Source organism: Arvicola amphibius, chromosome 3, assembly GCF_903992535.2.
Source record: "Arvicola amphibius chromosome 3, mArvAmp1.2, whole genome shotgun sequence".
Taxonomy (NCBI): domain Eukaryota; kingdom Metazoa; phylum Chordata; class Mammalia; order Rodentia; family Cricetidae; genus Arvicola; species Arvicola amphibius.
In genome coordinates this window covers 85,016,038-85,038,619 of record NC_052049.1, presented here as the reverse complement: position 1 = coordinate 85,038,619, position 22,582 = coordinate 85,016,038, and the positions used below count along the sequence as shown (strand labels likewise).

Sequence of the window (22,582 nt, the reverse complement as noted above, 5' to 3'; positions counted from 1 at the left end):
CTGGGGTTTCCACAGATCTAGACCTACTTAGCAGCTCTTGGTTACCCCAGAGTAATGTTATGACAACAATAAGTTATCTTTGTTCTTCTAGATTACAAAGCAGGACACTAAGAAATGACTATGAAATATCACACGAGCATTTCCAGGCTCTCATCCTCAGCTGGCCTTCCTAAGGTCCATCTAATCTCTTCCTTTCCTGTGCCGTCCATACGCATCGCCTCATGTCACTGCGAGCATCTGCGTGGAAGCCTTTAGTTCTGCCATTCTTATCATTTTAGGGATATTTATATCTGTTATATTTATAAATTTACTACTTTTATTCCTGTGCTTCAAATAACTTTCAAACTACTATTAGGTTCTCAAGGAACATATTAGTTACATCCCTGAAAATACTGTTTCCCTTACATTTTCCCTCCAGGACTGTAGTATGGAGCTCAGTCATTGCTTTGACAACTGACTAAAGTACAAAAGGAAAGCTATTCCTTTAAAATATATTTTACATAGAAAACCCAAGTTTCCAGAAAAACAAAGTTCTGGGAATGATAACTATCTCAAGAAAAAAAAAAAACAGCTTTTAATTGCATGCATAAAAGTCTAATGAGAATTATAGTGTATATGACAAACCTGTCACAGTCATTCAGCCCCTTCTAAACACACAGCTCAGCCCTGGGCCTGCCTATCTCTCCCACACACATAGCCCTATCCCAGGACTACCTGTCCCTCACACAAAGCCCAATCCCCAACCTGGCCTCCAAGCCCCCACCAGCCTAATCCCAGAGCTGCCTATTACACACACACACATACACACACACACATACACACACACACACACACACACACACACACACTGGCTTGCCTGTCACCCCCCACACACAGCCAGATCCCCAACCTGCCTGACCCCCCCTTCCCGCCAGCCAATCCCCTGGCCTGCCTGACCCCCCTCCCCATACCCACATAGCCAATCCTAGGCCTGCCTGTCCCTTACCAAACACACACACACACACACACACACACACACTGGCTTGCCTGCCCCCCCAACACAGCCAGATCCCCAACCTGACTGACCCCCCCAGCCTGCCTGACCCCCTCCCCACACCCACACACAGTCAATCCCAGGCCTGCTTGTCCCTTACCAAACACACATGCATACACACACACACACACAAACAAACAAACAACTAATCCCCAGGCCTGCCAGACCCCCCCCCCCGCTCCCCCTGCACACACAGCCAATCCCCAGGCCTGCCTAATCCCCCCCCACACACACACACACAGCCAATCCCTAGGCCTGCCTGTCCCTCACACACAGCAAGACCTGGGACCTGCAGGGCCCTCACAGAGCAGCTGAGCAAGCTCCTTTAATGTTAGGGAAACAGAAGTAAGTGACAGGTGGTTGTATATGATTCTGGATTTTATTGAACTTGTCTCCCAAGCCTCAGATAAGCCAGATTTTGCTCTTTTCCAGTGGGATATAAAATTCCTATCTTTTGCCTGGCCTCAAAAGTCATACTGAAGCTTTAACTTTGGACTAAAACAAAGTTGGGTGTGGGGCAGTGGCAGAGCTTTGAATCTTGTATAATAATCAGATATTAATTTCCCAAAGATTCATGAGTAGAAGGAAAGAGTAAGCATGTAGCCAATTCCAAGGGAAGGTCAATATATTGAAGAGGGAAAAAGCAGAGAGGCCCAGCTTGGACCTGATGTGGGAGCACAGCACCCTGGAAGGGTGTATCCTGTGGCTCCACAAAGAAGGGACAGCAGGGGTATCAAGGCCAACTGCAGTAAAAAGAAGCCTTAGTGTCATCCACTGACCTAGACTGAGGCAGGGCTCTCCTACTCACTGTGAAGTGGGACATTGACATCAGTGTGCATGGACATGAACTGTGAGCATCCTTTGGTCAGAGCTGTGTGCTTCTGCATCTCTTGGGGAGGACCACTGCTTGGCTGACATGGATGCTGTTTCTACGCCAAGCCTTCTTAGCTCCCATGCCAGACATCTCACAGTAGCACCCATGCCACCATTTCCCAGGAAACAGACCCCTGTTGGTGTCAAGGAGAGTTTCCAGGATCATCGCTCCTCTCCTTCACCCGAAGCTCTCTAAGGCGAGCAAATAGCGTGACTACAGATTAGAGGAACAATCTTGTGTTTCTGATAGCTGCTTTTATGCCTGGGTCCATGCCTGTGTGTATTCATACAGTATAGGAAAGGGATAAAAGAAAAGAATAAAGGAAGAGGAATTCTGAAAAAAATCCTTAAAACTTGCAAAGCAAGCAATGACTTAGAAGAATTCCCCACCTGACCAAAAGTTACCTTTGGAGAAAGCCAGTTTTCATATGAAAACGTAGCATGGCACCCACATCCAAAGTCTACCAGTGGTACAAGCTGAAAGCAAGTCACATTCCTACAGTGCTCCTATCTAAAGATTATGACAGAAAATGCAGCACTATTCTGTACCAGTATATATATCCATTTTATATTTACAGTTATAGCATACATACATACACACAGGCAGAGGCAGATGTATTAGTGGAGGGACATGCCAATCCCAGCTATCCCTCTTCTCCTGGGTCCAAGAATGAGGAAACCCCACATATTCCAAGCAGAAGGGACTCCTCTATAAGTGCTCTTATTTCCCAGCTCAGATGTGTACACAATGCTATATTGTTGCTAGAAATGTTATCCTGGGTTGGGAAGCTACTGATCTGATCTAATTTTGTTAGGAACCATTTGGGATGCTTCTCAGTATCTTAGAAAGAAAATTCTCCTTTTGCTTTCACTCTCGTCACTGAAAGGCTTCAAGGACCCACACGTAACTCACTCCCTCATTGGTCTCTGTCTTTCAGGAAACACAGGTAACACGTTTAAGATTGAACCCGTCCTGGGCATCATCACCATCTCCAAAGAGCCAGACATGACAGCAATGGGTCAGTTTGTCCTGTCAGTTAAAGTCACAGATCAAGGCTCCCCACCAATGTCTGCCACGGCGATTGTGCGTGTCTCCATCAGTGTGTCTGATAACTCCCGCCCCAAATTCACTCACCGAGACTACCAAGCTGAAGTAAATGAAAACGTTGATATTGGAACGTCTGTCGTCCTCATCTCTGCCATCAGCCAGTCAACTCTCATTTACGAGGTCAAAGATGGAAACATCAATGGGGTCTTTACCATAAACCCATACTCTGGAGTCATCACCACTCGGAGAGCTCTGGATTACGAGCAGACCTCTGCCTATCAACTCATCATCCAGGCCACTAACATGGCAGGCATGGCTTCCAATGCCACCGTCAGCATTCAGATCGTGGATGAAAATGATAACCCCCCAGTGTTTCTCTTCTCGCAGTACTCGGGCAGCCTGAGCGAGGCTGCACCCATCAACAGCATCGTCAGGAGCCAAGACAACAGCCCACTGGTGATCCGAGCCACTGATGCTGACAGCAACCAGAATGCATTACTGGTGTATCAGATTGTGGAGGCCACAGCCAAGAAGTTCTTCACGGTGGACTCCAGCACAGGGGCTATCAGAACGATTGCCAACCTAGACCATGAGGCCATTGCACACTTCCATTTCCACGTGCACGTGAGAGACAGTGGGAGCCCCCAGCTGACTGCAGAAAGCCCTGTTGAAGTCAACATTGAGGTGAGAGATGTGAACGACAACCCGCCTGTGTTCACCCAGGCTGTGTTTGAGACTGTCTTACTTCTCCCCACCTACGTTGGTGTGGAGGTTCTGAAGGTGAGTGCCACAGACCCTGACTCTGAGGTACCCCCTGAACTGACATACAGCCTCATGGAAGGCAGTGTGGATCACTTTCTAATGGACCCAAATAGTGGAGTGCTCACCATAAAAAATAATAATCTCTCCAAAGATCATTACATGCTGATAGTCAAAGTATCTGATGGAAAGTTCTACAGCACTGCCACGGTCACTATCATGGTTAAAGAAGCCATGGACAGTGGCCTCCACTTCACACAAACTTTCTATTCCACCTCCATCTCAGAGAACAGCACAAACATAACCAAAGTCGCTATTGTCAATGCAATTGGAAACCGCCTTAACGAGCCCTTGAAATACAGCATCTTAAACCCAGGAAATAAGTTCAAGATAAAATCTACCTCGGGAGTCATTCAGACCACAGGAGTACCCTTTGACCGCGAAGAACAAGACCTGTATGAGTTGGTGGTAGAAGCCAGTCGTGAGCTAGACCAATTGCGCGTGGCGAGGGTGGTAGTCAGAGTCAACATTGAAGATGTAAATGACAACTCTCCTGTCTTTGTGGGCCTCCCTTACTATGCTGCTGTGCAAGTTGATGCTGAGCCAGGGACTCTGGTATACCGGGTGACAGCCATCGACAAAGATAAAGGTGCCAATGGAGAAGTGACCTATGTCTTGCAGGATGACTATGGCCACTTTGAAATTAACCCTAATTCAGGGAATGTGGTTTTAAAAGAAGCATTCAATGCAGACCTCTCCAACATTGACTATGGGGTCACCATCCTCGCCAAGGATGGTGGCAATCCATCTCTGTCCAACTCAGTGGAACTTCCCATCACCATTGTTAACAAAGCAATGCCTGTGTTTGATAAACCCTTTTATACAGCATCAATCAATGAAGATGTCACAATGGATACTCCCATTCTCAGTATCAATGCCACCAGCCCGGAAGGCCAGGGCATCATATACCTCATCATTGATGGGGATCCCTTCCAACAGTTTAACATTGACTTTGACACAGGGGTCCTGAAAGTCATTAGTCCTTTGGATTATGAAGCCATATCCGTTTACAAGTTGACGGTGAGAGCCAGTGATGCCCTTACAGGGGCCAGGGCTGAAGTCACAGTGGATGTGCTAGTAGATGATGTCAATGATAACCCTCCTGTTTTTGATCAGCCCACTTACAACACAACACTGTCTGAGGCATCTCTCATTGGAACCCCAGTTCTGCAACTTGTCTCCACGGATGCAGATTCAGGAAACAACAAGGTGGTGCATTATCAGATTGTCCAGGATACCTACAATAGCACGGATTACTTTCACATCGATAGCTCCAGTGGCCTCATCCTGACAGCGAGGATGCTAGACCACGAGGTGGTGCAACACTGTACCTTGAGGGTCACAGCAACTGATAATGGTTTTCCATCCCTGAGCACTGAAGTCCTGGTTCACATCTACATTTCTGACATCAATGACAACCCCCCGGTGTTTAATCAGCTCATTTATGAGTCCTATGTTAGTGAATTAGCCCCCCGGGGTCATTTTGTAACCTGTGTGCAAGCCTCAGATGCGGACAGCTCAGACTTTGACCGGTTGGAATACAGCATTTTATCTGGGAATGATCGGACCAGCTTTCTGATGGACAGCAAGAGTGGAGTCCTCACTCTGTCTAGCCACAGGAAGCAACGCATGGAGCCTTTGTACAGTCTCAATGTGTCTGTGTCCGATGGGCTGTTTACCAGCACTGCCCAGGTGCACATCAGAGTCCTGGGGGCAAACTTGTATAGCCCTGCCTTTTCACAAAGCACATATGTAGCCGAGGTGAGGGAGAATGCAGCTTCTGGGACAAAGGTCATTCATGTCCCAGCCACAGACGGGGATCCAGGAACATATGGACAGATTAGCTACTCCATCATCAATGACTTTGCCAAGGATCGATTCCTCATAGACAGCAATGGACAGATCATCACAACGGAAAGACTGGACCGCGAAAACCCTCTGGAAGGAGATATTAGCATTTATCTGAGGGCCCTGGATGGTGGCGGAAGAACAACTTTCTGCACTGTGCGGGTGATTGTGGTGGACGAGAATGACAATGCCCCACAGTTCATGACGGTGGAGTACAGGGCCAGCGTCAGGGCTGATGTCAGAAGGGGCCACCTAGTCACTCAAGTTCAAGCTTCGGATCCAGATGATGGCGCCAATTCTAGGATTACATATTCCCTCTACAGTGAGGCCTCGGTCTCAGTGGCTGACCTCTTGGAAATTGATCCTGATAATGGCTGGATGGTGACCAAGGGCAATTTTAACCAACTGAAAAATACGGTGCTGTCTTTCTTTGTGAAGGCAGTAGATGGTGGCATCCCCGTCAGGCACTCCCTCATCCCTGTCTACATCCATGTCCTGCCCCCTGAAACGTTCCTGCCTTCATTTACCCAGCCACAGTACTCCTTTGCCCTTGCAGAAGATACAGCCATTGGAAGCACAGTGGACACCCTGAGGATACTGCCCAATCAGAGTGTCCGGTTCAGCATGGTTAATGGAGAACGACCAGAGAATAACAGAGAGGGTGTCTTTATCATAGAACAAGAGACAGGCACTATCAAACTCGACAAGCGCCTTGACCATGAAGTCAGCCCAGCCTTCCACTTCAAAGTAGCAGCTACTCTACCCCTAGACAAGGTGGACATCGTATTCACAGTGGATGTAGACATCAAGGTCTTGGATATGAATGACAACAGGCCAGTCTTTGAAACACCAAGCTACGAGACGATCATAATGGAAGGGATGCCTGTCGGCACCAAGCTTGCCCAGGTGAGAGCCATAGACATGGATTGGGGAGCCAATGGGCAAGTCACTTACTCCCTACACTCAGATTCCCAGCTTGAGAAGGTAATGGAAGCATTCAATATTGACAGCAACACTGGATGGATCAGTACACTGAAGGACCTGGACCATGAGACAGACCCTACCTTCTCCTTCTCTGTGGTGGCTTCTGATCTTGGAGAGGCTTTCTCTCTTTCTTCCATGGCTCTGGTCTCAGTCAAGGTGACAGATATAAATGACAATGCCCCTGTCTTTGCTCAAGAGGTGTACCGAGGAAAAGTAAAGGAGAGCGACCCCCCTGGAGAGGTGGTAGCTGTTCTCAGCACCTTGGACAGAGACACCTCCACCATAAATCGCCAAGTGAGCTACCACATTACCGGTAAGTCCCATCACCCAGTTTTGTCCTGTGGTCTGCTTACTAAAGAAAGGCAGGTGAGCTCAGGATGAAAGTGGTGGAACTTTCTGGTTCTGAAGGAGAAGTCTGATTATGTGGGGATTTTCAGGTGTTGGTTCACCACTCAGCCATAGTCTACAATGCTCGTATAGGAGCTGGTACCAACCTTGATATCACTTCCTGTTGTTTTTAAAAGCAAAATATTTTAACTGAACAAATTAAAATAATGACTCTTTTTAGTAGGAAGAGGTGTTTTTAAACTTTACTCCCCTCTGACCTTCTAATAATGCTAGGAAATAGTAGGATGAACCCACTAAGCTTTCTGCGCAGCTTCCTTCTGGTCATAGAAATGTGTTGTCTTGTACACATGAAAATTAGAAGTCTCAGTTTGACCGTTTGCTGAGAAATTCTAAGTTTATAACTTAGGACCAAAGGATATTTTCATTGCCATCCCTTTTGCCTTGGAATGCCTGCCTATCTTCCCTCCCAAAAGGTTGCTGTTCACCAGGAAAACCAAGATGGACGAATAAGGTCAATGAGAGTGCACAAAGTCTTAGCACTGCCCTGTGAGGCTGCAGAACTCAGCCAGAGTGACAAGTCTGCCCCTGCTCAGGAGCAGCTGTTGGGGATGACCCACTTGCAGCGATGAAGAGGAAGAGTTGGCAGTGCCAGGAACAGTCTTTCTTAAAAACCATTTGGGGTCTTTCAGCCAACACCTTGATGCTGAGACTTTCCGAGCCAGAACATAAGCCACGTGCCAAAAGATTTTAAATAATCCATCAATGCTTGTAGTCAGGTGGCTTTCCCCTTAGAAAAACCACATTATTCCGAGTGAAAAATGAATTAATTAGGATGCCCTCAGGACACGGATTCTGCTTAAGTCTGTTAGTGGAAAAGTTAATTAATCACTGCAGAATAAGATCGTACTGGAGCAAACACCGAAAGCTTGAGAAGGCCACGCTTCCCCGAGGTTCTCCTTTGAGTCTTTTACGGAGCCTGCATTTCTCACGTAAGAACACTTCACACATTTTGTGCTGTCTCTGAAACCTGGCCTCTTTATTCCATTTTTTTAAAAAGTGTATTTCTGAAGTTAAAACACAGAGCATCTTGGTAAGGAGAGACAGAAAAAAGGCAAGGATTTTTGACTTACTTGTATTTTGTTTCTAGGGAAGACACTCCAAGAGACCCTTTTGTACTAGAAAGAATTGTTAAATACCAGGCCTCAACTGTTTTTTCATAGTCTCTGAAGTATCAATAGATGATTTAAAGGGCCATCCCATCAGCTTCTCTACAGTAATGAGCGCAGTACCGCTTAAAGCCCCTCATACTATTAGCAGAGCCAACCTCCAACTGATTTTAATTAGATTTAAGCTTTGCTCTTGATGTAGCACAAGTTGGCTATGCTGCCTCAGACTAACAAAGGAGCATTAATCATTTTATGTAACAAAGGAATGGTGTGGCCTTGCCGGCATTGAAGGCGTTTAATAGAGAGGTTAAATTTGTGTGTGTGTGTGCTGAAATCATATTCAACTAAAGCACAATTGAATTCTAGTCAGTGGTAGCAGAAAGTGATATTACAGGGAGGACCCTGAGTCTCCCAGGGCAGGGTTTCCCAGTCACCACCGCCTGAGCTGGGCAAGTCTCTGACGGGAGCTAGTGTGCTTTTATATATCACAGCCGCACCTGACCCCTCCACCCATGGGATTCCAGCAGTATAGACTCACAAACATCCTATGACAACCAAACATATCTACACATGATAAAAAATCCCTGTAAAAAGAGTGGAACCATTGCCCTGGATGAGCAATGTGACATCTAATATGACTGGAGTCCATTCTTCCCGTGTCCTTCATTATAGTGAAGAGATCCTGGAACCAGTGTAACACTCAGAATTCTAGGACCAAATGCTTACCTTTTTATAAAAATAATAAAAAAGATTGATTTTGAAGTGAGCCACTTCGACTCTAACGATAAAATAATAGTTTGCAATATATTTCCATATGTTCTGTTTGTTGTGCTCAGAGATGACTTTAGGCGTTTTGCTCTTCGTTTGCTATGTGGCGCACTATGGCTTTGAACTCATTACCTCCCATCTCAGCCTCACAGAGCTGGCATTACAGGTGCACACTGCCATACCAAGCTTCACATTAAAATGGTAAACAGTTTATTTGAGGAAAAGAAAATCCATGAATTGAACTGCTGCAGACTGCTCAAGGCCCACCTAAGGGGCAGGAGGGAGAGATAAGGGGCAGGAGGGAGAGATAAGGGGCAGGAGGGAGAGATAAGGGGCAGGAGGGAGAGATACGGGCTTCCAGGATGCCCATGCAATCAAAAGCAAAGTGTACATTGTTGATGAATGTGGAATAGTAAACAGAGGTTAGCTGCTGGGTTCTTTTGGTAAAGTCTACCTTTTAGCATTTCCATAGAGTGGGGGTTTGGGCTACACACAGAGGAACCCAAGCGATAGGGCTGTCTCAGCTCCTCACTCTGTCAGGTCACCACCTATGGCCATTCTTCCCCTTTATAACCTGAGCTTCCCTGTGAAGCAGGAGGTTTTGTGGTCTCATCTGCTGCTGAATCTCTGCCATCTCCAACAGTGGCCAAGCGCAGAGGATAAGTACTTACTGGATGCCCAATAAATGGCCTCCTCCCTCTGCATTCTGACTACTTCCTATTGTCTTTAGCTCAGCCTTTCTGGGTGTCAGAATTGGCATGATTTCTTGATTACGGGGCAGAGGTCAAGTTTCTGTTCCTCTTCCCACCTGTGCCAAGCTTTAGTCTCCATGTGGGTTCATGAATGGAAGCAGAATCTGTTTGGGCCATTGGTCTCCATCTCGCCTCCTTCCCTCCCATTGTACAACTTTGTTCTCATCAATTTGATTGAATTACAATGCTTACCTTTAAACTGTTTCCTAAATGACCTCTGGTTGGGACTCTTACTACCAGGAGTTTGTCCTGTGTGGTGCCAACTTTTCTCCCGAAACTCCAGTCCCCGTGAGAAGACCTCAGCTGTATGATAAAACGTTCATTAAAAGATAGCTTAACAAAGCTAGCTGCCTCTCCTTGATTGTATAATCAACTCAGCGGCTAATGAAATTGTCTTGCTGACAAGAACTACAGTGTAATACCGCCTCTCTTGAGACCAAGAGAAAAGCCAATTGCAACATCCCGAGGAGCCAATTGATGGTTCACAGTTTGAATCTGATTATCTTTAAGGGAGACTAAACAAAAGATCATCCCCAGCTTCTCTAAGAGGACTTCATTTGCTTGGAAGTTTCTGTTTTACTTCTCACACAAGAAGAGCATATAAATATCATGCTTTTTTTGCAGGAGAAATGAATGGACTTTTTACTCTTTCCAGTATCATAAGGGTAGAGAGTTAGGGACACTTGGATGCTCCCCCACGGGCTCTTATGTGGGTGTCTACTCTGAGTCCTCAGAAACTCTGTTTCCACCACAGGAGGGAACCCCCGAGGACGGTTTGCCCTGGGTATGGTGCAGAATGAGTGGAAGGTCTATGTGAAGAGACCTCTGGATCGAGAGGAACAAGACATGTACTTCCTCAACATCACTGCCTCTGATGGACTCTTCGTCACACAGGCCATGGTGGAAGTGATTGTTAGTGACGTAAATGACAACAGTCCAGTGTGTGATCAGGTGAGCTTCAGGGATAAAACTGCTTCTTAGAAACCGACTTACTTCCTCCAAAATTAAAGCCAAACTCATTGCACATTTCTCCCTACAGTCAGAGCAGCATCTGCTCTTGTCCATTGAACACAAGAGGGAAGGGAGCAGAACCTGGTATAAAATGTCCTAAATGTGAAGGGAATCTAGATAACCAGAAAGATTGTGAGCCCAGTCCCTATGCCACTCCCCCAATTAAACTGGAATAAGGAGCCTTAAAGCTAACTTTTAAGAAATTCTTAAGGGTTCTTTTAAATTAATAGCCTCTTTCTAAATCTCTGGATATGAGAAATGGACCCTATATGGTGAGTTGCCTGTTTGCAGATCACGTAGCTCTTACTGGAGCCCAGTTGCTGAGTGAGGTCTCCACATCCCCCGTGAAATATCCTTTTGATTGCTGTCCAAATGCACAATGCTTACACAAGAACTAGATTGTGTTATTTTTTGGCAAAATTAAATAATTGTTAATCTATGTTTTCTAACCTGTGGACCAAGAGATAATATTTGTGCTCTGCATCTTAGAAAAGTGATGTATGTGGACTTAGTCTCACACACTAAGGCCAGATGTTGCCCATGACTCTGTCAAGACTGAAAATGATCTCAGGAGCCCATCTGGTCTCAACAGAGAAATGGACAATCAGTGTCAGAGTGTCAGGTCTCGCGATGCACTGATGCGTCTGTTTCTTCACCACTGTGTCCTCGCTAGTCACAACATCCATGCACGGTACATACAGGGAGTGCTCAACACATATGTGTAGGTGAACACGCACAGAAAATGTAAGGACATGAATATGTTAAGTTTCATTGCACCCTGAAATGTACTCTCAGGCAAAGAAAAAGAAACCACAAAAATTAAACCATATGAATGAATTTTAAAGAAATCTGCTTAAATGGTGGCTATAAAATTTGTACCACAGATAGTCACATTTCAGCCTGGTGTAACACTCATGGAGGATATTGTACCACAGGCAGTAATGATTCAGCCTGGTGTAACACCATCATGGTGGATATTGTACCACAGTCAGTAATGAGTAGCCTGGTGTAACACTCATGGAGGATATTGTACCACAGGTAATAATGATTAACTCACTCTTGCTGGCCTTTGCCCAGGTTGCATATTCAGCATCTCTCCCAGAAGACATTCCATCAAATAAACTCATCCTGAAGGTCAGTGCCAAGGATGCGGACATTGGATCCAATGGAGATATACGGTACTCACTCTATGGATCTGGAAACAATGAATTTTTTCTAGATCCAGAAAGTGGTAAGATGAAATTTATTCTTTGTGAAAATGCCATTATATATTTATGTGAGAGTTTATCTTCCCGTGGGGTCTCATAATGAGTAGACAGTTACTCAGCTAGAGCCTTGATATGAGGCTCTGATGTGCTAGACGCTAAGAAATAAGCAAGCAGTTCATAGTGTACTTGGGTACTCTGGGCTACAGGAACTTGACTTGGTTAGGGTCAGGACTTCCCTTTCCTCTCCTCCCCCTTTGCCTGCCTTCCTTCCTTCCTTCCTTCCTTCTTCCTTCCTTCCTCTTCCTTCGTGAGGAAGCTTCCGTGTCGGAAAAGCTTGCCTTCTCGTGTGATTACCTTCCTTCCTTCTACTCGTGCCTTTCCTTCCTTCCTTCTTCCTTCCTTCCTTCTTCCTTCCTTCCTTCCTTCCTTCCTTCCTTCTTTCTTCCTTCCTTCCTTCTTCCTTCCTTCTTCCTTCCTTCCTTCTTCCTTCCTTCCTGCCTTCCTTCCATCTGTTTCACCACATTTACTAGTGTTAAATAAGCACACAGCTCTGTGAATTGAGACGAAGATTGAAGGGGAATTGCATCACAAGTGCTGGTCACCATGCAAACTAGGTGTGATGCTTAGTAAGAAAAGTTTCTTCGTGGTGAAATCCCTTCGGTTCCCTTCTGGTTGTTATTAGCACTTTTGTCTGGTTTTTATTAGACATTCATGCCTAGTTTCTCCAAAGCTGTGAGGCCCCAAATGTCTTTGCATAAACAGACAAAAATTATAAGGTAAAAGGTTATGTAAACTAAAGTCAGATGCCTGAATTGAAGGTCAGAGCTGGTGGAAAAGTCATTTTCTGTGGTAGCAAATTATTTCTGCATTGTGGATTGGGTGGTTCATCTGGCGGGAATTTTTAAATGAAGTGTAAAGAGCAAACAGCCTGCATAGTTCCTCTGTTGTGCCCATCCCAGTGAGCTAAGTCTTCAGAAATCACTGCCTTCCCCTCATCCCTTGCCCACCTATCCTACCAGGAAGCAAGGGTATAGTTGCATGAGAATATGCCCCTAACTCTCTGGGCCCTATCAGAAGATAGACAACCTGCAACCCCAATAAGGAAAGGCACAGAAAAGGACTTCCCAGAAGACACGCAATGGCAGTCATGTAGGAATACCACAGAAGTCACTGCTGTTCTGAGGAAAGGAGACGGGAAACCAAGGCAATACTCCAAGAGTTACAGCAGAAGACTGCAGGGTGCAGGAGTCAGAGCATGAGAGAAGGAAGAAGCATCTTGAAATAGATCGTACAGGGTCTGGGTGTCCTCCTGATAAATCCCCGGGAGCTTTCTGAAAAAGAGGCAAATGACTCAGTGTGACCTGTGTTGGAGAAATGGCTATATTCGGGAAGGAAACCGAGAAGGAGCCAACTGACAACTCATGCGGCTTATTCCAAATGCACCAATGTTATTGAAGAGGAGCAGACACCCAGAAGTCACACTATGCACTAGAAAGCAACTACTCTGGCTTCTTGCTACACTTACCATTCTCTACTGACACTGAAGCAACTACAAAAGTAATTTCTACAGTTATGAATATATACAAATATTCATATGAATGTGACATAAAGGTAACAAAGAGGCTTTTTTGGAGGAAGAAGGAGGTGACAAGAGAGGGTAATATGGAGGAAAGAACAAATATTGCATATTTTCTCTCACGTGCAAAATAAGATCCAATTCTATATCTACCTATAAGGTGTGACAGTAGAGGGGAGACTGTTTGTAGAGAGGGAGGTAAGGAGATATGGTAATGAGGAGTAAATATGAGCTAAGTCCGTTAGAACCAGGTTATTTTGTAGACTCAGCTTAATCCCTGTGGTGCTAGAACCTATGTTCGTTGCTTTTCCAGGTGTTATGGAAAATACCCTAGCAAAAGCAATGTTCACAGGGAGGGGTGGATTCGGCTCACAGCTCTAGGGTCCAGTCCATCATGATGAGGGCCCCTGCAGCAGCGGCGTGGGGTAGCTAGTTGGTCACATTGCTTCCACAGTCAGGGCACAGAAATGAATTCAGTGCTCTGCTCACTCTCTCCATTTACACAGCTCAAGGAAAGGGAAGGGAGCCTCCTGTATTTAAGATGGGCCCTTAGGCCTCAACCAGCATCATCAGAAAGTCTCTCATAGGAGCTTCAATTTAGATAATCCCTCTTTAATCTGCCAGGAGCCTTGACTCCTATTGATTCTTTGTACATCCTGCCAAACTGACAATCATTGAAAATCATCACTCAAGACCTTTCTGTTACCCAGCCAGTTTGGGTGGTTTTATTTCCCTCTAAAAGATGGGGTAAAAAGCGGCATGTTTAGAAACAGGATATTATGCCCCTGAGTCTATGGGTCATGGACACTGGGACAATTATACACCTAGAGCCATCTCTCTGTGAAAGCTTCCCGCATTCACCAAAAGAAAAAAAACATCAGGAAGTTTGGTGAAAGGATTAATTAATCTGAGGGTCAAGTGGTTGGTTTTCCATTGAATCTAAAATTTTGTGATATTTCCCAGATGCCTAAAAAAATTGAATTTGCTGTATGTCTTCAATTTACAGGGCACTTAGGCCTTATGTCCTTGGTATTTCTTGTGTTTAGAATTCTTCATGCAATTGATTTTCTGCTTGAAAAGATCATTTTGAGAACCATAACAACCATGCTGCTATTTCATTTCATAGGTGAGTTAAAGACCTTGGCCCTGTTGGACAGGGAGAGGGTCCCAGTATACAACCTGATTGCCAGGGCCACTGACGGGGGCGGCCGCTTCTGCCACTCCAATGTCCTCCTGCTCCTGGAAGATGTGAATGACAATCCCCCTGTGTTCTCCTCCAACCACTACACTGCCTGTGTCTACGAGAACACGGCCACGAAGGCTCTGTTGACCAGAGTGCAAGCAGTGGACCCTGATGTTGGTAAGTCAGTTCACCGGCCAGGCTCCTCCCACAATGGCACACTACGCCTAGGAGTAGGTTCTAAGAGCTTCTCCTGCTAGAACTCATAACAGTAAGCCAGATTTTTACTGCTGAGCTGGTGTGCCTCCAATGCAGGAAGAACCCCACCTGTTCTCTTCCTCCTCCTTCCCGGTCCTCCTCTAGTCCTAGAGAGAGAACTAGGAATCCCTCAACCTTGTAACTAAGGATGTGGGGATAGTTTACAGGATCTGGTCTTTTGCTTTTGTGATTTTCATTTAAAAAAAAATAAAAACAGTAGCATTCTTATTTGCCTGTTCCTCCAACGCATAGTTAAAACACTGCACTGTGCAGCAGGGAGAGTTCATTTCTATTTCTAGGAAGACTTCTGTCACGGCCTCCACTGAAATACGACAATCTCCATCGTACTGCCCCACGGTGGGGTGCAAAGACCAACTTTTAAATGTGCTACTAGCCCGAAGTGGATTCTTTAAACTGGTGTTTTCCAGAGCCCCATCCCCATTATTTACACACAGGCACCGCCAGCAGAGTGAGGGTGGAGAGAGAAGGAATAACAGGAACTGGAGTCGCTAGTAAAGTTTATGTTCAAACCCTTTTCCATAATGAGATGAGGAGCTGGAAGGGGCTGGAGCTAATGGCGAGGTAGACCTAAGAGTGCATACGTTATTTATAGGATGGAATATAAATATGAAGGGGCATACAGAGCTGTAAATCAGAGGGCTAGGAAATGATGGGGTGTGCCCGTTATGCTAAGCAGGCCTTTATATAATTCACTGTCTTTCTGCTTAACTCTGAATTGACAGAAAAATTATTGGACTAATGGAAAAGCAAACACATGATAATTAGCTGACAAAGAACGTAGCACCCAGGGTCTCTTCATATTTCCCCTTACAGAAATTAGAGGCTACACTTGAGTTATTGCTCTTCTCACATTAGCATAATTCTGAGGCCAAGATGAAGCCTTTAAAAGCATGTATATTATTGTGGAAAATGGCAAACAGAAAAGGATGTTTATTAGTACGTAATTATGTAATAACTGCAAATAATCTTTTTCAAACGAAGTTTAGAAAACATTCTCTGGACTCTTATCTGGAGACTTTTGGGGAAAGAGGACAGAATTAAAGCTAATGAGTCTTTTAACAATTTAAAATTCGACTTGAGGATGTGTAATTAGCCTATAGATAATATTTCAGAAGCTGAAAGCTTTGAATTCTGCCATTCAGTCCCTTCATGAAGTGACCAGATGTGTTCAAGCGGCCAGAGAGCAGACACACAAGTCTGGTCCCTGCACATGCGATTTGGACGATGTGCGGGTGGGATGGGCGGGACTGAGAGATGTGACCCCAGAGGAGATGTGCATGATGAAGAACACAGTTAGCTTTGTGTCCTTCTTCACGTCTGTCTGGTCAGTTCACCAGGTCGGCAGATGGGGTGGGAGGGATATCTAAATTCTGATCACTTATCCGGACAGTCCTGGATGTCCTGGAAAGTCCTGGAAGAAGAAAAATCAAAGGATATCTTATTATATCTTGATCTTCGCATTTTCCATGATAAGTAGAAGGCTTCTTCGAAGAGCCTCCCATGGAGACCAAGGAACTGGGTACCATAGACACCAGTGTAGGAAATAGATGTGCCTGGCCTTCATGTCAGCCTTACGAAACTTCCTGCATGATGCCAGACTCTTGTTCATTTCCTCAAAAGAACCATGACTGGACTGGCCAATGACGCAGCAATTAAAAATTCCTGTCACTTGCTCACTTCAGAAGCCTGAGATCAAATCATGAAACGCAAGCAAACTTGGAAGGAGAGAACTTACTGCACGAAAGAAGCGAGGTAGACATTGTAGAACAAATGGGAGCCTTATTGTTGCCTGTGCGCCAAGCCGAGGAGGTGCTGGGAGGGCTGATCAGAGCTCACAGCAGTGCGTGTCCCGTGACATGATCTGTGGTGGCCCCAATATCACACAGGTCTCCAGGGTAAATTTCTCTGTCTCTCCTAAAGTGAAAGATTAGAGCAAGCAGCATATGATGGCTATCAGGTGGTTGAGTCAGGGATTCACTATGCAGACCAATCAAATGTGTGGAAGCTGAGTTCCCACTCAGCTATGAAGCTGAATCCAGCCGTCTAGTGTGTTTTGTTTCCTTTTTACAGTGCCAAGCAGAGCTTGATTTCGTTATTATTACATAAAAGTCAGGTTCTTGTTGGATGTTTTCATCTCTAGCACTTCATAAATACCATAGCACTCAGAAGATCAGAATTCCATGTGTTCAGGTCCTATCGTGTGGTAAATAGCTACAGCTGCTTGATCAGTAGCCACAGACCCACTCTATAGACAGGGTCCCCACTAACTGATGGTACCACCCAGTCACAGCTGCAACCTATCTCGTGAAGAATAAAGAAATTTCTACCCTTCTTAAAGAAAATCACTCTGAAATAACTAATATTTAAATAATTATTTAAATAAAAATAAAAATAATTTATTATCTAGATAAATAAAATAATTTGTCATTTAAATAAATAATAAATGATAATTTAAATATTTAAAGAATAATTAATATTTAAAATATTACTCACCAAAATCATATCATTTGTACCCTTTTTGAGGTTGGCATGTTTTCTTTTAGCATAATTTGTTTCAGGTTCATCCAAGTTATTGAGTTGACTTCTAGTGAGAAGTACGAATCCATTTAGCTCGGGAGACTTTTGTTAAGAACATTCCTTTAGCTGGGTGGTGGTGGCGCATGCCTTTAATCCCAGCACTCAGGAGGCAGAGCCAGGTGGATCTCTATGAGTTTGAGGCCAGCCTGGTCTACAGAACGAGTGCCAGGAAGGTTCCAAAGCCACAGAGAAACCCTGTCTGTGGGGGGGGGGGGGATATTCCTTTACATGAAATGGTAAACCAGCTCCATTGGTGTCAGCTCATGAACGTCTGTGTCCTGATCAAACGCTTTTGTTGACATCTTGGTGTTAATGTGTTTGCATTGAGATGCAGCTGTTGGAGGGAAGGGGGCACGTGTCACAAAGTGTAGACCACAGAGTGCTTGATGCCTTTACCAAGAAAGCGTGAGGGAGCCTGTGCTGTGCCCCTTCTGACTAGCACCTTGGAGGACTCAGCCTCCTCAGACACCAGTGGGTCCAAGTGGACTGTGACAACCATAATTCGGCTGCATTATATACGTGGTCCCTCTGCTTTGTTGAGAAATGACAAGATATTAATCCAAAATCTGATTCCATGAATTCCCAAGTCCAAAATCTTTGCTATGAAGCCTTAAGCCTTCACTCTTTAGGTTCTCATTTTAAACATATTATTTATTTTAGTCAAGCAGGTCGTTCCAGTGAATAATTTATAATGAACTAAAAATAACGTCATAAGAATTTCTTCCATTAGGAATAAAATAAAATAAAGGAAGACAAGATAATTTTATACCCATTTAATGAGTTCTAAGAAATAGTGTGGTAACTATCCAGATTTTAGCATTAAGTTCTTAGTTTTCCTGTAAAATGAATATATTCTCAGCTTCATAAATAGTGACATGACTTTATGACCCCAAATTTATGAAAGTTTAATAATCTTTTCTGTAAAGACAAGGAAATTTTGGTCTTTTAATGCATTACCTCTTGGGGTTAATATGCTAGATTTAGTAGACATTTAGGCTATTAACAGTTCTTAGGAGCTCAGGGTTTGGTTTTTTTTTTGGGTTTTGCTTGTTTTGCTTTGTTTTTCCTAAAGTCAAAAAAGCCAAAATTTATTAAGACAACTTTATTAATTTAAACAAAAACAAAACAAACAACAAAAACAAAACAAAAGCACTGGACAAGCAAGCCCTAAATCTCAGCCATTTCCTGGAGGAGAAAGGGAAAGAGAAGAGGGCAAAACCACTATGCTGCTAAGTTAAGGCAGGATGGAGGTCAGCTTCTGCAGCTTAGCAGGCAGCCATGCTGTGATAAGGGCTCTGGAGAGGAGCAGCGAAGCCAAAAGCATGCGAGAAAGCACGCTTAGAAAAGAGATAAGAAAAAAGAAAAGCTATACTTTTCTTATAATTCAGAAAAGCAAACTGGCTTACAAAGCACTGTGGTTGCATACCTTAAAAAAGAGAGACTATACTGGGGGACTATTCAGGCAGGGAAGAATACAGTGGCTAATTAAATGAATAGTTATTCTGCCCATCAGAATTTCATTTTGAGAGGTTTATTTTCCCTATCAAAAGAAACAAGTGTGTGGAGGATCAGAACAAAAACACTGTGACCATTTTAGGCAGCATGGCATGAAAATAGAGTGTGAGTTTGTGCAGGGAAAGCATGCTACAGTCCATGGTTTATGGAAATGCCAATTTCTAGATACTGGGACGTGGGGAGGAATGTTTTTCTTATTACTAATAAAGACCACAAAGAAAGGAATGGATCTAATGAGCCAGTTGCTCCCTTCTTGTTCTGTATTTAATGAGACAGTTGCTCCCTTCTTGTTCTGTAATCCCACAAGAACTGGAATTTGGGGAATCTCAGAAGTGTGCAAGCTCAGAGCACACTTCTAGTATTTTATTTCTACGTAGTCAATACTTAATGAGCAGCCAAGTAACAAGCACTGTAAACGGGACAGCAAGACTTTCCCAGATAAGTTATTTAGAGAGATATCCTCAAGCTACTCAAAGGTCAAGGAGCAAGTCATAAATATAGAGCCACAGAATAAGTGGGACTTGGGAATAATCTTCAGTAAGAATAGACTAAGGAAGACATATTGACCGTGAAGATGAAGCCATAAAGATGGAACTCTGTAAACCCAACTAAAGACCTGGGAAAACAGTCAAGGACAGAGGAAAAGAGCTGGGACCAGAAAATAGGGCAGGGTGTGTCTATGATCATTCGAGAAGGCTAGGGAACATGTACTCAATCAGAGAAAGAAAATGGATGAGCTTGTTTAGGAACTGGATAATCAATTCTGGGTGCACGGAAGACTAACACAGCAGAGCATCTAAAGTGGATTAGAGCAGGACACACAAGGGTACGAAAAAACATCCTATAAAGGTATTGAGAAAGACCACAGGACCAAAATGAGAAGGATCAGAGGAGGCCCGGAGTGAGACTTCCAGTGTGAAATCTGCAAACGTCGGCAAGGGACTAGGTCAATGGCAAGACAGGCTCATCAAGACCTCAACCTTAGGAAACAGATGCAAGTGTTCTTTCTGCTCAAACTAAGACGTGGTATGGACAGATAATGCATTAATAGATGTGAAAAACTCTGTGTCTACCAGGTGGGCGCCCTTCCTGTAAGTCAGGAGAGACATCCCTCTATGAACAGAAAGGAAGGAATCAGGAAGACCAAGGGACCTGAAAACTCTTGAAGAATTATTATATTCTGACCTAAGTGTGTGATTTGCTGTCCCTGCATTGTCCTTCCTAGGGGACACATGATAAACACAGCACATTTAGTCCACTGGGTATTTGTGTAGCAAACCCCTCATGAGGACCATAGCATAATGGGTCCTGCACTAGTCAGGGAACAAAAACTGGAATAAACCAGCCTTCCTGTACATATAATAGCATACAGGGTTTTTCAATGGGCTGGATCAACTATTCCTTCTGAAAGTATAGGCCCTGAACAAAAAAGGAAGCACTCCGTGAGGGGGGTATACTCTAAAGGAAGCACTGGGGGTCTTCCAGATACCTTTGACAAAACTATTTCAGATGAACCTCTCCAGCGTTCCTCCTTTCTAGTCTGTCACTCCTTGAGAACCATAAAGAGCACAGGAAAGTATGTCGGTGAAATGCTTGAACCAACGGAAGTGACCATCAAGTGCCCTGGCCTCTCCCTGGAGTGGTGTGTGAAGTACTGCTTGGGCCTTCCTGTGAGTATTCTATTCCTCACTGGAGCTTCTCAAATCTGATGGGCAAAGTAAAGCACCAGCTTCCATGATCACCCTTCTGATCTCCTCACGAGGAAAAGCAAATATATTCATCACTTACTCCGAGAGAGCTATCTGGTCAGGACGTGGCTGAACATCCAACGACTTGACACCTTTCACAGGACCTCAAAGGCAAACACAGAAAAGCACAAAGAGGGGAATCTGCAATCTGAAGTGTCTACCACCTTCAGTGCTGGGGAGGGGACAGCCTGTGGAATCAGGAGGAAATTGGTTTGGTGTAGGAGGTTCTTCTGTCTCTGTGTTGCTTTCATTGGTTGAAGGAAGAAACTGTGTTGGCCTTTTAATAAGGCAGCACTTAGGTAGGCCGAGTAGACAGAACTGAATTCTGGGTCCGTAGAGCATGAGACTCTTAATCTCAGGGTTCGTGCCCCAAGTTTGGTGTCAGGTAAAGGAGTAAGTCACAAAACAACCCCACACCAGTTTGGAATTATGATTAATAAACAGGTTATTTATTTAAAGGGAAAAACTTACCAATCACGATCCTAGACAACAGCCCTCTGCACAAGCAGGAAAAGAATCTGGTCGCCAGAAACGGAGTCCGAAGCAAGAAAGGGAGTGCACGGCTACTGCTACTTTTTCAAGCCAGAGACCATGCTCAAGTGAGCTGGTACCTTAAAGGCATTATTTGTCGTAGCCAGAACCTGGAAACAACCTAAATGCCATTCAAATGAAGAATGGATAAGGAAAATGTGGTACATTTACACAATGGAGTACTACACAGAAGAAAAAAAATAAAGACATTTTGAATTCTGCGGGAAAATTGATGGATCTAGAAAACATTATTTTGAGTGAGGTAACCGAGACCCAGAAAGACAATTATCACATGTACTCACTCATAAGTGGTTTTTAAACATAAAGCAGCCTACAAACCACAATCCCAGAGAACTTAGACAACAATGAGGACCCTAAGAGAAAATCACATAGATCTCATCTACATGGGAAGTAGAAAAAGACAAGATCTCCTGAGTAATTTGGGAGCATGGGGACCTATAGGGAGGAGGGTTGAAGTGGGGAGGGGAGAAGCAGGGAGGGAAGCAGAGAAAAATGTAGAGCTCAATAAAAATCAATTAAAAATGCAAAAAAGATATTAGCCATTAGCATCCACCTTTACAGCTGCTGTTCCATGCCATGCTCTGTGCCAAGGGCTTCAGATACATTATCCCCACTTTGCATAACCACCCTGCAGTTGGCATGTCGCTGTTGCGTTTACTCTATGAGTAAGCTGCAGATTTAGCTTGTTCTGAACCATAGCTGGTGATAGGACAGCAGGAATCATAAAAGGGAGTTCAGGAGGACTGGGGAACAGATATGCAGGGGATAGTAATGCTCGGATTAGTTCCCTGGACCATCTCTGTTGGTGTCACCTGAGGGCTGGAGGGAAATGAGAGACTCCAGACTAGTCAGGAGCCCTCAGAAGTCAGCCAGCAGCAAGCTCACTAGGATGACCATGTAAAGGAGTCAAAAGTCCCACTGCCAGAGGCCGCCTGGTGTGGGCCATCCTCCAGGGTTTAGGACTCAGTGGTTGAGGATGCAAAGCACAGTGGTAACTTACATTTCAGATGGTGCCCAGGTAAGCATGGCCTGCCGTTCCTCACACACGGTGAGAACCACTCAAGAACTCTATTTCTGCCTCTCAAACACCTTAACACTAGGTCACAGCTACAGATCATTTCTCAGAATAACATTTGTAATTCATAAAATAGGAATATTACAAATTAAATATATAAATGCGAGCATTTTCTGAAGTGTCTGTGTATTACTGTGCATGTCTTCTTTAACATAATAAATACCAATATCCAGCACAGTACGGCTGCAAAGGCACCGGCACCGCATACACCCCTGGCTTTGT

The 22,582-nt window shown here is 44.4% G+C and overlaps 1 protein-coding gene across 2 annotated transcripts in view; it reads left to right on the top strand.

The window, feature by feature from the left end:
- Fat3 (FAT atypical cadherin 3) overlaps positions 1 to 22,582 on the top strand; it is a 459,106-nt gene that overhangs the window by 368,968 nt on the left and 67,556 nt on the right. For both annotated transcript variants that reach the window (XM_038323653.1, XM_038323652.1), the window contains exons 9-12: positions 2,845 to 6,918; positions 10,394 to 10,590; positions 11,728 to 11,881; positions 14,561 to 14,794. In XM_038323653.1, the coding sequence (XP_038179581.1) occupies positions 2,845 to 6,918; positions 10,394 to 10,590; positions 11,728 to 11,881; positions 14,561 to 14,794 (4,659 nt within the window). The remainder of the gene's footprint in view (positions 1 to 2,844; positions 6,919 to 10,393; positions 10,591 to 11,727; positions 11,882 to 14,560; positions 14,795 to 22,582) is intronic.